The sequence below is a fragment of the Mycteria americana genome, chromosome 6 (assembly GCF_035582795.1).
Source record: "Mycteria americana isolate JAX WOST 10 ecotype Jacksonville Zoo and Gardens chromosome 6, USCA_MyAme_1.0, whole genome shotgun sequence".
Lineage (NCBI taxonomy): Eukaryota > Metazoa > Chordata > Aves > Ciconiiformes > Ciconiidae > Mycteria > Mycteria americana.
In genome coordinates, this window is record NC_134370.1 from 50,076,177 (window position 1) to 50,089,217 (window position 13,041).

The following is a 13,041-nucleotide window of genomic DNA, read 5'->3' on the forward strand; positions in this document are numbered from 1 at the left end:
GGGATTTCTATACTGTATGAAACTTCACTTCTCTAAAGAGTTATCCTACACCTTAACCATCTCTCAAATTGGCAGTAAAGAGCTGCTTCAATTATTTATCCTCTTCTCAAACCCATCTCAGGGTCCTGTGACTTCTGCAAAATCATCCTTCCCATCATCTTCATAAAAACCTTTTTTTTTTTTTAACCTGGTCATATGCTCAGTCCAGGAGATGCACAGGAGCCCCAAGCACTCATTCTGTTTTCTTCATTTTTGGGGGGGCCTGGCTGCAGGGTGCAGTCAGGCCCAGGCAGAAGTTAGAGCAGCCCTGGAGCTACTTTAATCTATAATCAGGCACAGGCCCTGAAGGAGGTTTGCCACCTCTTTCAGCTCTTCCCTCCACAGCCCTCCCTCAGGGCTTGGGGAGTTCAGGTAGTGCTCTGGGGCCAGGAAGCTGGAATATGCAGTACAGCTGCTTTTCTTCTATTATAGAGGCATTTGAGACAAAGTAAATTGTCCATTCAGATGCTTGCATTGCTGGACCTGGTTAGCTTTTGCTGTAAAGCAGTAGTACTTTTTGGCATCTGATGTGAAAATCATGTGGCAGAAGAAATTTTAGAGGTGATCCTGTGCCAAGGCTGTGGCAAAGCCAAAGAACCTTTTTAATCAATTTGCCTTTTGCTTTTTTACGAGGCGTCTCAGAAATGCAGAACGAATCACTGACATGCTGCAGATCACCACTTATTCTTGGAAGAACGGTCCACTGGCCATAATTGTTCAGAGTTGGGTTGTTTTTTTTTTTTTTCTTTCTCTCTAAACCACTTCAGGATGGGAAGGAAGAAACTGCATTTGTGGCTCGCTACCTAGCGATTTCCAGGACGGGAAGTCGGTTTGGGACGTCCCAAATCCATGTGTGCTTGGGCCTCCTGGGCTGGTGGATTGGTCACTCCAGTGTGGTGGCGGCTGCCAGCTTCTCCAGGACACCAGGTTTTCAGAGAGCCACAGCACATACTTTAGCAGTGAATTTGGCCTGAAACATTTTGCTTCATTGATTTTTAAATCCCTCTCCTTGCCACCTGGAAAAAATCCGGAGGTACGGAAACAAGCATGAGTCCTGGCCCAGCCCCTGCAGCACCCCGGTGCCATGGAAGTGGCAGGCACAAAATGTTTTGCTGTTGTTCTGAGAAATTAGAATAATAAATAATAATAAAAGATCTATAAATTATTCAGAGCAAGTGAGCTATGCTCCGATGCCATTGCGGGGCTGAGCGCAGGGGTGTGGGTGAGGCAGCTGTAAATCTGTCCTGGTGAGGATATGCCATCCTGGGCTGCTGTTACCTGACAGGCCTTTGAAGCTGTCGGACTGTTTGGACAACTGGTAGGTTGCGATGTTTGGTAAGCACCATGATGTTTGGCCTCTCTGGTGCGCCATACGCTCCGTCCCCATGTTATCTCCTTTGCTCTCACTGTGCGTGTAATGCTGGGGGGGATCTGGCGACACGCAGGCAGCCCCAGGCTTGGGCATGCCCCCGGGGTTGGGCTGGCAGCCTGCCCGTGCTGGCCGTGGCCTCCCAGACTTCTGCTGGCTCCACAGCCACAAATGAAGACTTTTCCTTTCTTTTTCTTCGCAAGGCACATTTTTATTGGCTTGGGAAAGGATTTGGCCTGGAGCATAGGCATTTGCACGCATAACTCCACTTCCTGTTGTTTTCTTCTCTTTAAAGGGCTTTAACTCTTTGCGGAAACAGTGCAGGGGTGAAAGGGAAAAGGAAGCCGGAGCAGGCTGGTGTTGGTGACAAGCCAGTTTGGGTGGGCAGGCACACACGCTGCGAGGTGGACTGCTGCCCGTTTCCTCTCCAGTGCTCCGCTGGCGCTGTGCGTGCGCCCTTGCCACTGCAGCGATTTTGCTCTGCCGTCTGGTACCGCCGCGAGGGCGAGGTGCCGGCCGCGGGCCGGGCGCGCGGTGGGGGGGGGGGGGGGCAGTTGTAGCGCCCTCCGCGCGGTCCCGCGAGGCGAACGCCGCCCCGCCCCCGCAGCGGCGGGTTTCGGTGTTGATGTGTGCCACGCCTCTGCTGCCCGCAATCCAGCGGCGCCCCGCCAACCGTCCCGCACGAGCCGCCCCAACAGCCACCGCGCGCGGCCGGCGCCGGGAAGCACTCTCTGCCGCTGCCCATTGGCCCGCCGCTCCGGCCAATGAGGCGGCGGGGTGGGGCGCGGCTCTCGCGAGAGCGGCGCGGGGCCGGGGCGGTGGAACCATGTTGCGGGCGGTCGCGGCGCAGCGCCTGCGGCGGGCGGTGAGTGCGGGCGGGGGGCGGCGGGGGGGGCGGGAAGCGCGCGCCCCTTCGGCCGCGGGGCGGCCCGCTCCGCCGCGGCGCCCGGCGCGGGGTGCCGAGGGGTCGGTTGCCTTCCCTCCGCCCTGGCCGTGCGGGCCCGTGCCCAGTGGGGCAGAGGTGGCGCGGGGCCGAGCTCCGCCGTCGGCCCGCCCGGCAGCGGTTGCCGAGGGGGTGTCCGGTGGGCGAGCAACAGGCGCCGCCGGGGCTGAACTCCTCCGTTGGACCCCGCTGCTCTTCCACACTGTGGCTGTTAAAAATAAAGTTTCTGAGCGGATGTCGGGTGTTTAAGAGGCCCTTTGTAGTGCTCACTGCAGGCAAGAGTTGAGTATTGTTGTCCTATATGAAGAGCCAACCTAGTCATAAGGGAAGCCTTAAATTTCTTGGAGTGTTCGTTCTCATCCACCCTCGTACAGGACTAGCTGAGGAACAAGATTTACTTCCCTTGCAGCTGGAAAAGACTCTTGGAGTTTGTTATTGCAAACTCTGACAACGTTAGAAAGAAATTTTTGGCTCAAGGAGAGGCTTTCTGGGGTTTTGAGAGGTTAATACAGTGTTTCTCAGTCTCATGAACTCAGCTGTGCAGAAATGCGATTGCTTTAACCATCACAATCTGTGGACTGAAGCTAATGTGAAACACTTGTTGCTTTTCTGTATTGACCTTCATATTGCTCAGCCGGGAGGAGTGCTGGGCTTTTGGAGGCCATTTGCTGCTTGATGTGTCATGGTGGCTATGTTACCAAATTTAACAACTAGGTGAACTCAAGGTTAGTTGGAGTATATGATTCATGAAATGTCCCTGAATATCTGTTCAATCTCATAGCATGCGCTAGGAGACACTCCCTCCGCTAGAACTGTGTGTAAGTAGCCCTTCTAAAAGACCTTTCATCTCGCAAATTTCTTTTTGAGCTCTCCAAGGCTTTTACAAGTGTTACAGTTCTGTACAGCTCTAAAACAAGAATTATGGGTATATTAATCGGTTTCAGGTACTAAGAATGGCTTAAAAGAAGAGCGAAGGTAGACCAGGATGTACATGATTTAGTTAATCTAAAAATTATAATTGTTGTAATCATGGACATCTTTCAGTTATTGTTAAGCTGTAGGCTTTCCAGAGCAAAGGTCTTGATGATCTCTGGAGCTCCTAGAACATATGGTACTACTGTGTAAATAATACTTTACTCTCATGATCACTGCACAATTCAGTTTCATGTCCTGGAAACAGGAGGTCAGCTCCTTGTTCTTCAGCCATATGCATCTAAACTCATAAATTTATAAAATAAAGCCAACAAAAAATTGTGTTCAGCTTCAGCATGTGGGTGACAATGTAGTCTGCAAGAGAAGCAAAGCAAACTCCAGTTCAACACTGCTAATGCTCCTGCAGTTCAAGAGTGATTAGTCTAGAGAAAAACAGGATGCGAGAGACCTGTAAAGTATGAGCAACAAGGAAAGATTGGAGCTGTGTAACTTAAAGATGTGAGGACTGAGGAGGAATATGAGACTGCAGGTACACAAAAAATTGGTGCAGAGATGGGAATAAACCATTTCACCGGTCCATGGATAATAAAATAATAACAGTTGGCTTAAATTGCTAGAAAGCTATTTCAGAAAGCTATTTAAGATAGCTACGAAGAGTTAAGATAGACATTAAGAAATCCTTTCTAGTTGAAAGGATAGTAAGTTTTTGGAATAGGTTGCCTGGGAGTCTTCATCACTAAAAGACACTAACATTAAGCATGTTGGAAATGACATAGATATGGTTGCTTAGCATCTGATGGAGGATAGCTTGATTGTAGGTGGATATAATACCAATGCCTTTAATTTTGTATCCAGTTGTCATTCAACCTGTATTGAAGCTAGAATTTATCCTAAGGATATTTATGAAGAGCAAGCAGTGCTAGTCTTGACTGTTTCAAGTCATAAATGAATCTCTTGGTCTCCCTCACTTTTACCTCCACTTTCCCTCAAAACCACCCCAGCAACAGAGTGAAAGTGTGAAGGGCATCGTGGCTCTCTGTTTCTTAAGAAAACTATTTTGCTCTGTATAATAATTCAGGGTTTTGCTGTTGTTTAAAGGTCTGGATAGAATGAAAGTTGCATTTGCTTCTGCAATATGTTTTTTTGGAGGCAAGAGATGCTTTAGAGTTGGCTTAAAGAAAATAATAGGCATGTTCTTATGAAGCTGTTGGGGATCTTCAGGTGAAAGTGGTTTTAACTGTCAGGTTTTCTTTCTCACTTTGTAGTGTAGTATTTTACCATATAATAGCTTTTGAATAAAGTGAAATGTTACTTGCTTAATTTTTAGTTATATTGAGCAGGTACTCTTACTTTGTCTTTACAGTGTTTTGGAGGGACCCAGTTTTCACAGCTGTTGAGTCTTTGAGATCCTGTTGGTTTGTTCAGAGCTTTCAATTTCCAGGTGTTTCTGAAAACAGTGGATTTTATTTCAGTCTTATATATCTCATGATGTACGTGTGGGTTTCTTTTTGTTTTTTTTTTTTAGCCTGAGATAGTTCAGATAAATAGGTTTAATAGCCTGAAACACACATTACTCAGAAAGCACTGGGCTACATTTGTAGTCTTAAGGAATACTTTTTATGTATCCTTCAATTGTCATTGATAAGCTCAGACTATTAACTTTTAAAATGTGTTCATTTATCTTGAGTTCACTTTCAGTAGTGTTGTCTGTATTTCAAAATAGCTTTTTTGCTTTGATTTTTATTAATGGTTTGCATGGGAGATATCTGAAAAAGTTTCTTCTGTATTACATCTTTCTATTGCTGCTTCAGTTCCTTTTTCATTTTAAGTCTTTGTTGTGATTCCTAAATAAATCCTTTTTATAACTGTTTTCTTTATTTCATTTGCTGTTCTTTGCTGCAGTTATAGATCCTTTTCAGTTCAGGTGCCTTTAGTGTTGTCTTTCTAGTTAGCGTTTCCTGGAGTTAAACAGCTGTCTCTCAGACCTCTTCTGTAGCCAGATCTGTACAGAGGTTCCAGGAGAAGTGTAAGTTTTATTGCTAGAGCTCCCTCCTCTCCCTGAGTTTCTCCAATTTTTTTTTTCTTTTTCTTTTTTTTTTTTTTTAAGTTTTTTAAAGATTTTAAGGTGGGTTGTTTTTTTTAAGTTTAAGCAAGCTACAAGATTGTCAATTAACAGAATTAGGCAATTTTTTGTTGGATAGGAATGTAGCCATTATCGTTAGTAATACCCCAATTCCTAGTTCCTGGAGTCAGTTCTTTGGAATTTTTCCCAGTGGTAACGGGTCTCTCTGAGATACATAATTCCTATTAAGCAGTTTTACAATTGTAATTTCTGGCTAGTTTGCTTTTACAGCTAAGAAAATCAGCTCTAGAGATACCTTTGTGGATCCAGTTGTTTGTGGATCCAGTTGTTTGTGGATCCAGTTGTTTGTGGATCCAGTTGTTTGTGGATCCAGTTGTTTGTGGATCCAGTTGTTTGTGGATCCAGTTGTTTGTGGATCCAGCTTTTGCCTTGTGAATTTCTGTTTTGGTTTAGTTCCCAAAACTTCCAGCGGTTCCTCTGAAAAGGTTGGGAGGCAAACTTCAGTTTGCTGGCTGAAGTTTCTAACAGCCTATTTTATATTCATGCATATTTGGAGTGTGGGGCCATGTAGAATACACCTGCTGGAGCTCCTGCATTTCTGGAAAGACTTTTTGGCTGTCCCATCTTTTGTTCTGTGCTTGCCATGTTTACTTCCAGAGCCGATTTCATAATTCCTGCATTACAACAAGCGTCCTTGGAGCAGGCTGCAGGCAGTTAGCTATCGACTATTGACTGTAGAGGCCATTGATACCTGTCTGCTCACCAAGCAGCAAGCAAAGATTTACAACGCTTTCGTCTGGGATTTTCCAGCTGTTAATACGTATGTTTTGTAGCATATAAGCAGCAAGTCTGTATTTAAGAGGTGCTGGGCCTGCTTGTGTGCTGTGCAGGTGACCTGTCTATGTGCTGAAAGACAAAACAAATGTTCCGTTTGCATTGGCATTGCTGTGAAGAGCAGATAGATCACCTGTGCAAATTGAATGAGTACTTTGGATGTATGGGGTGTTGGCCTCATGCATGGGTTTATCTGTGCACGTGTACTGGGCACGTCCAGATTTCTAATGTTTGACTGGGACAGTAGCAGTGGGTAGTCTCAGTTATTTTGTCTGAAGTCTAGAAATTCAGATATTGTGCTTAAATTTTTCACGTTCTGCTTTGAAAACGTTGCTGGGTTTCTCAGGTGGGGAGCAAAAAGATGCTTTGGGGAAACTTGAGGCAATAGATTCAGTGAATCCTTTGGTACTTTGCAAGTGGCTTAATTGATGTATACTGCACATCTAAGTTAATCTTACCAACTTTTAGACATCTGGAAGTCAGAGGCCAGGTTTGCTCTACAGTAAATGCTGGGGAGGGAGGGGAGTTGGAAACTCCAGATGGTTCTCCTTCATAAATGTTTATTTTGGTATGAACTGAATCACTGTCTGGAGTTTCCACCACAGAGGAGATGTTTTTGCTGTAGAGGGAACATAGGTGCCTAGCTTCGATTTATATCTAAACCTAGGTGAAATAAATTTCCAGTTCTACTGGTTGCTGGCAGATGTGTTCATAATCTACTGGCATGCCTGAGAAGCCATTCGGTTGCTCAAGTTTGTAGGATGTTTAACTGTAATTGATTTCTTTGGGTAGCCTGATTTTTCCAGAGCTTAGTTTTCACCAGGGACCTTCTGTGGCGCAAACAATGAGTGCTGTTCCCTCTCAAGGCATTGCTTTCAATAGTTTGGTGGTTCTGTGTGTCTTATTTCTTGTGCTTTTTATCCTTGCTGTCATCTGGTTAGGTTTATACTCAACCTTCCTATTTTATCTAGGCTTGAAACTAGCCATTCTGCCCAAGTACAGGTGGAAAAATTACGTCAGTGAAATAATGAGCTGTTCTCGCACATGTGCAGCTGGACAAATTACTTCATCAAAATAACTACCTGTCCTCTTCATTGACTCATTGCAGATTCTCAGTTTTCAGGATCATATGTGACTGGATGAATTACCCTCTGGTTTTACTGCAGTATCTTTATTATAACAAAGAAAAGTCAGTTTGTTTTGGTTATTAAAAAAAAAAAAAGGATTTTACTTGTGTTAGTATATTAAAATTCAGACTCACGTAGGAATCTTATTTGTCATCCAGGATTTTTACCCAAGATCTAGAATGTGACTTTTAAATCTCGTCTTGCCTTTGTCTTCAGAAATGTCATGCGTGTAGGCATAAAGTGACCTTCCGGTGTGCAGTTCCCACAAATATAAAATGTGGGATTATCAGTTTAGAAAGAATACCTAGTTAATGCTGTAATATCCAGTCTGCTCAAGCAACATCCATTGCTCTTATTCTTTTTGGCTAAAAAAATTATTTCTCAGTTTGTTCTAGAATTGTTTGACAGAATGATATAGAGCTGCTCTGGTGGTGCAGTACTTATTTAGGGAGAAGATCATAATATGGTCAGAATTAAGTGCGTGTTTAAAATGCATGTGGCTCCCTTTGGAAATTTGAAAACTTCAGAATCTTTCAGGAGCATGGTCCACTTTACCCTGTGACACGACTATAAATAATTGGAAAAGTGGGCTTTTTGCCACAAAAGCATGGATTTATTCTTCAAACCGTGACTAAAATCTCATAACTTTTATTGCAAATGATGTATGAAACATAATCAAAAATATGGTGTCTGATCTATATTGGCAATAAATATTTTGTTACTGGCAATTGGCTTCAGACGATCTTAGAATCTGTAATCATAACAAGTAACCTGAAGCACAAAAGATGAAATGCAGAGCACTTTTACAAGAATCCTTATTCTCTTAATCAAAATGACAAATTACGATCCTGATTCTGCAAAAGCTTATCTTTGTATTTATATTTTTACACTGTGATTAGCTTTAGGGAATTCCTTGGGATTTGCTTTCTCTGTGTGAAGTTTGGCATGTTGGTAGGCTTTGTGTGCTTGAAGTCCATATCCAAATTTTAGCCTCTCAGATGTTCTGAAGCATTTTTTACTAGTTTAAGTGGTGGGTAAGTGCATATTTGGCGTGAGGGGAGATGGGGTCAGAATATATGTTTAAAAAAATAATATTTGGCTGTGCAGTCTTTAGCATTGTGTCAGTATTTGTGCCTTGGTCACATTAATGGATATATTTTGTTTTCCATGTGTTCCATATTACATTGATCATAACTCAAGTCTTGATTTAGGCTTTATGTAGGATAAACAGACTTGAAGGATAATATTCCCGTTCCCACCCCAAACCCTTTCCCTACCCTAGTATTAGTCTTGGAGGAATTACGCTTTTTCCAGGTTCACCTGAAAATTAGAGAGGAAGGTCTCAAAGCTTCGAATATTTTGGTTTGGTTTCATGGCAATTCTTTGCCTTGTTTTTTTTTTTCCTCTTTTTTTCTTTCATTTTTGCTTTAGAAGTTAAAGTCTGTGTGTGGATGGTGAATTGGTCAAAATTATTATTTAAGGACCATTAGATTGTGGTGGTAGACTAAGTGGTCAAGTGTCAAATGTTTTGAAGGAAGATAGGAAAAAATTGAACCTGAGGCTTATCAACAGTTCTATTAGTGTGTTTTCAGGCTGTGAACCCTTGCTGCTTGTCATCCTGTCACTGCATCCAATTTTGCCTTTGTACATACCTCATTTAAAAAGTGTGTTCTGTAAATAGATTTTGGTTCAAACCTCTAGTAAAACAAAAACAAAACCCAAAACAACCACCCCCCAAAATCAACAAGTAAATACTTACTTGCTACCCTTGATTCTCCTGTGTCTGTCTTGCTGGTCTAATCTTAACTCTCTAAGGTACTTAGTTAAGTTGATCAGCTGAGCTTGAATGTAATGTATTGAAAGGTTTTTCTTAATATTGCTCAGTATTTTCCTGTGGAGGTTTTAGTTTAAACACAGCATGTTATAGATATGCTGAAGTCAAGAAAGTTTATACCTTTTTTTATCACCTTATGTATTCCGCCTACTTAATAAAAATTATCTAGATTTAGCCTATTTTGTTTGACAGCAGTGTTTTACAGTTTGTATAATTGATAACTTTCTGTAAAGCATTGGATGCTCTTAGGAACAGTTTTTTACTTAAATGCTAAGTATCAAACTCCTCTCTCTCTCTCTCTCTCTCTTTCTTTCTTTCAAGGCATCGCTGCTCCGGAGGTTTCAGAGTACATTAGTCATAGCAGAACACAACAATGAGACTCTCACACCCATTACACTAAATACTATCACTGCGGCAAAACGCCTTGGAGGTGAAGTTTCTTGTTTAGTAGCTGGTACCAGCTGTGACAAGGTAGGAAATGCTATTTTCATATGAATGAAATAATGAATGCAGTGAAACAATACTTGGTAGCATCTTGGTCAGCCTGAAAAATAATCTGTAGTGAAGAGGAACTGTGTGAGGAATTGCTAATCTGCTAGAAACGTCCTGCACTTGAACTGCTTCTCTTCTGAAGTTGAAATATGGGTATAGATTTCATTTCACAAGGGAGAATATCAGTATCAGTTGTTATATGCCTAAGCAAGCAAATTTTTATAGGAATAAAGGACAATTAACTTTTAAAACAGTATTTCCCTGCAAAGTTTGAAAGACAAGTATTGCAGTGCTAATGGAAAGAAGCTTGCACTTGTTCAAATGGAAACCAGCAGAAATGAAAAAGCACAGTGACAAATAGGGCTTCTAAGCATCTTGCTTTTACTAGTCCACTACTAGTAGCATAGCGAGAGTGTGTTTGTAACCTAAAATTCTGAAATTAGTGCTTCTTGACTTTATCATATAGCTCATGTCTAAAAAAAGTTTCTTGTATGTTAGCTGTTGTATTGTTAGTCTAATTTTTATGTGCAAAATATAGTTTAGTTATATATTTGGATTTTTATTTTTATATTATTTATATAAAATATTATTTTTATATAATTTAGATTTTTAATATTATTTTAAATATAGATACAATATAGTTATTACATTAGTGACACTTTTATTCCAGCATGATATACTCTTGTGTAAACACTAAAAGTACAAATAATTATGCCTAATATTTTTCATACTAGGTTATTGTTTATGAATTGTTATTCTGAAAGCAATATGTAGTCTCTTCTCCCAAGTAACAAGCAATAGGACAAGAGGAAATGGCCTCAAGTTGGGCCAGGGGAGGTTTAGATTGGATATTAGGAAAAATTTCTTCACTGAAAGGATTGTCAAGCATTGGAACAGGCTGTGCAGGGAAGTGATTGAGTCACCATCCCTGGAGGTATTTAAAAGATGTGTAGACGTGGCACTTGGGGACATGGTTTAGCAGTGGGCTTGGCAGTGCTAGGTTAATGGTTGGATTTAATGATCTTAAAGGTCTTTTCCAGCCTAAAAGATTCTATGATTCTATCTCATGCAGGAGGCATACTTATGGCAGCGAATTCACAAATAGGTGGAGAAACCTCAGTGGCTGTTCTAAACCAAGACCCAGGTGTTTGAGCTGGACACCTGGAAGCAAATATTTATCTAGATCAAGAAAATGCAAAAAAAAAAAAAAATTGCCTCATATGTCTGTCTGAGTTTCCTTATTCTTTGGCACTTGCATAGTAGGAAAACGATTGGGAATGGTTTGTTTGTTTTTTAATACTAAGTGTATGGTGTCTGTTTGGCAATGTATGTCATGCTGGGAAAAAGTACAAAAAAATGAAGGTTTGAGTTTTTCTTAAGTTTCTTTGTAAGAATCTGTATTGATAGGACAAAAGAGCCAGTTACTCAGACAGATATTTTGTAGCAGCTCTTACGGAATCTTTGTTTATTTCCTCCTGTTAATTTTTGAGGGTAAACTGATACTTGGCAAACTCAGTAAAACTGTGCTAGTTCTGGGACGATGCATGTGGTCTCCAGACACTGCTGTCAGTCCTCTTCTCTCTGATCTGCAACAACCCTTTTATCATTTAAACTTCACTTCTGCAAATTTAAAGGAAAAAATGCATAAATATAGAATTGAAAATATACGTCACATCAGGAGGCAAAGAGTCAGCTGCAAACAAAGGATTGCTCCTAAAATTTGGACAAAGATCATAATATCGCTGTACATTTGTATTTGGATTGTATGCTTGTGCGGTAGATATTGACCAATTTAAAAGAAAGTAGGATTGGTTTCTTGATGATTATATCAGAATACTGAGCAATAATCCGCAAGTGTGATTGTTACCGGCTGTTGTAATAAATCATGAGATCATTGTGTAATCCTGCATACAGGACGCGAGCTTTCCTATGTTTGATTTGCTTTGTAGTTTTCTTACAAAGTTAATGTTCATTATCCTATAAGGCACTGTGCTGTGAGTCAGATCTGCATTTTGTTCCATCAGGTTCACTCTGATTTTGAAATTCACACACTTTTGTGTTCCAGTTTTAACTAATCTATAGGCTGTGAGCTCTTTGCAGCAGGGACTCTCTCCTGTTAGTTGTTTGTGGTGCCTGTTATAATACAAACTAATAATAATTCATTTGTAATCATAGGTAGCACAAGAACTCAGCAAAGTGCAGGGTGTTGCAAAAGTTCTAGTGGCTCAGCACGATGTATACAAGGGATTTCTAGCAGGTGAGAGTTGTTCTTACCTATTGACAAAAGAAACGGTATTTATATTAGTGATTGAAAATAAGATGGTTGTGAATTTTGAGCAATATATTTTTATCCTCAGAGGAGCTGACTCCCTTGATTTTGGAAACTCATAAAAAATTTAATTACACCCACATTTGCGCTGGAGCATCTGCCTTTGGGAAGGTAAGTAGATCAAAGTGCATCAAAATTTCTTGTAGAAAAGAGACAAGACACTGTTGTATGTTAAGAGTGTGAATCAAATGCCTGAGAGAGGTCAGCCATGGAAAGTTTTGAGTGTTCAAAAAATGTTACAGTAGTTTGCTTAAGAGGTCATTAGTTAAAAACACTGATTCGTGTCTGAATTTTCTTATGGGCTGACTTGGACAAAGGAACAGCGTAGAAGAAATATTTAGTTGTAACCAGCTAGTTCTACGTACACAAGGCAAAAAGTACAGTAACACAAAATAGATTAAGTGATCTGAAAGCATTATGAACATTGTAAGGAAAAGTACAGTAAATTGAGATGAAAAATGTATGATTTGCATGTTGAAATGAAAGTGTGCAGGCCTATTGGAAGCAAATTTTTTTTGGAGGGGGGGAATTACATCTATGATGTACATCATGTAAATTGAAATGTCTGTAAATATATATAAATAACACAGATCCAAGTCCTAGCCAAGATTTTTTTAATGAAAATACAATTTTTCAAAACTTGTTTTTTAAGGAGCGCATTTTTAAGTACGCGGAGAGCCTCAGTACTAACAATTTGGTCAGTGTTGTGGAGCAGCTAAATTAGAGAAAAAGGATACTTCAGAAATCTTGCCGATGTGGGATGAATAATGACATCAGCCTTCCATCTGACTACTTTCACTTCCAATCAATATCAATCCGTGTACTTGTAATTTTGTTTAAGAGAAATCCTTACATACCTTAAGCCTTAGGGGGGGTTTATTTTGTTTTTTCTTTTTATTTTTGATCTGCAGTGTCTTGGTAAAGGTTAATAGCGCTTGCTTTAAAGCTTATGCTTCCATTTTTGAGTGCTTAATGAGAGTAAAGATTTCAGAACTGGGCTGTTTGTGTTGTACCAGATTAGGAGGGGGACAAAAAGCAAGCAAAGCTCTTGCTATCGT

The 13,041-nt window shown here is 41.0% G+C and overlaps 1 protein-coding gene across 2 annotated transcripts in view; it reads left to right on the forward strand.

Annotated features, from left to right (window-relative positions):
• Positions 1 to 13,041, forward strand: part of ETFA (electron transfer flavoprotein subunit alpha) — a 43,077-nt gene that overhangs the window by 7,845 nt on the left and 22,191 nt on the right. The window contains exons 1-4 of one of the 2 annotated variants that reach the window (XM_075505722.1): positions 2,199 to 2,273; positions 9,484 to 9,633; positions 11,830 to 11,911; positions 12,012 to 12,094. In XM_075505722.1, coding sequence (XP_075361837.1) covers positions 2,235 to 2,273; positions 9,484 to 9,633; positions 11,830 to 11,911; positions 12,012 to 12,094 — 354 coding nt within the window. In that variant the 5' untranslated portion in view covers positions 2,199 to 2,234. Of the gene's footprint in view, positions 1 to 2,198; positions 2,274 to 9,483; positions 9,634 to 11,829; positions 11,912 to 12,011; positions 12,095 to 13,041 lie in introns of those variants that run through there. The other variant, XM_075505721.1, reaches the window with a different exon arrangement.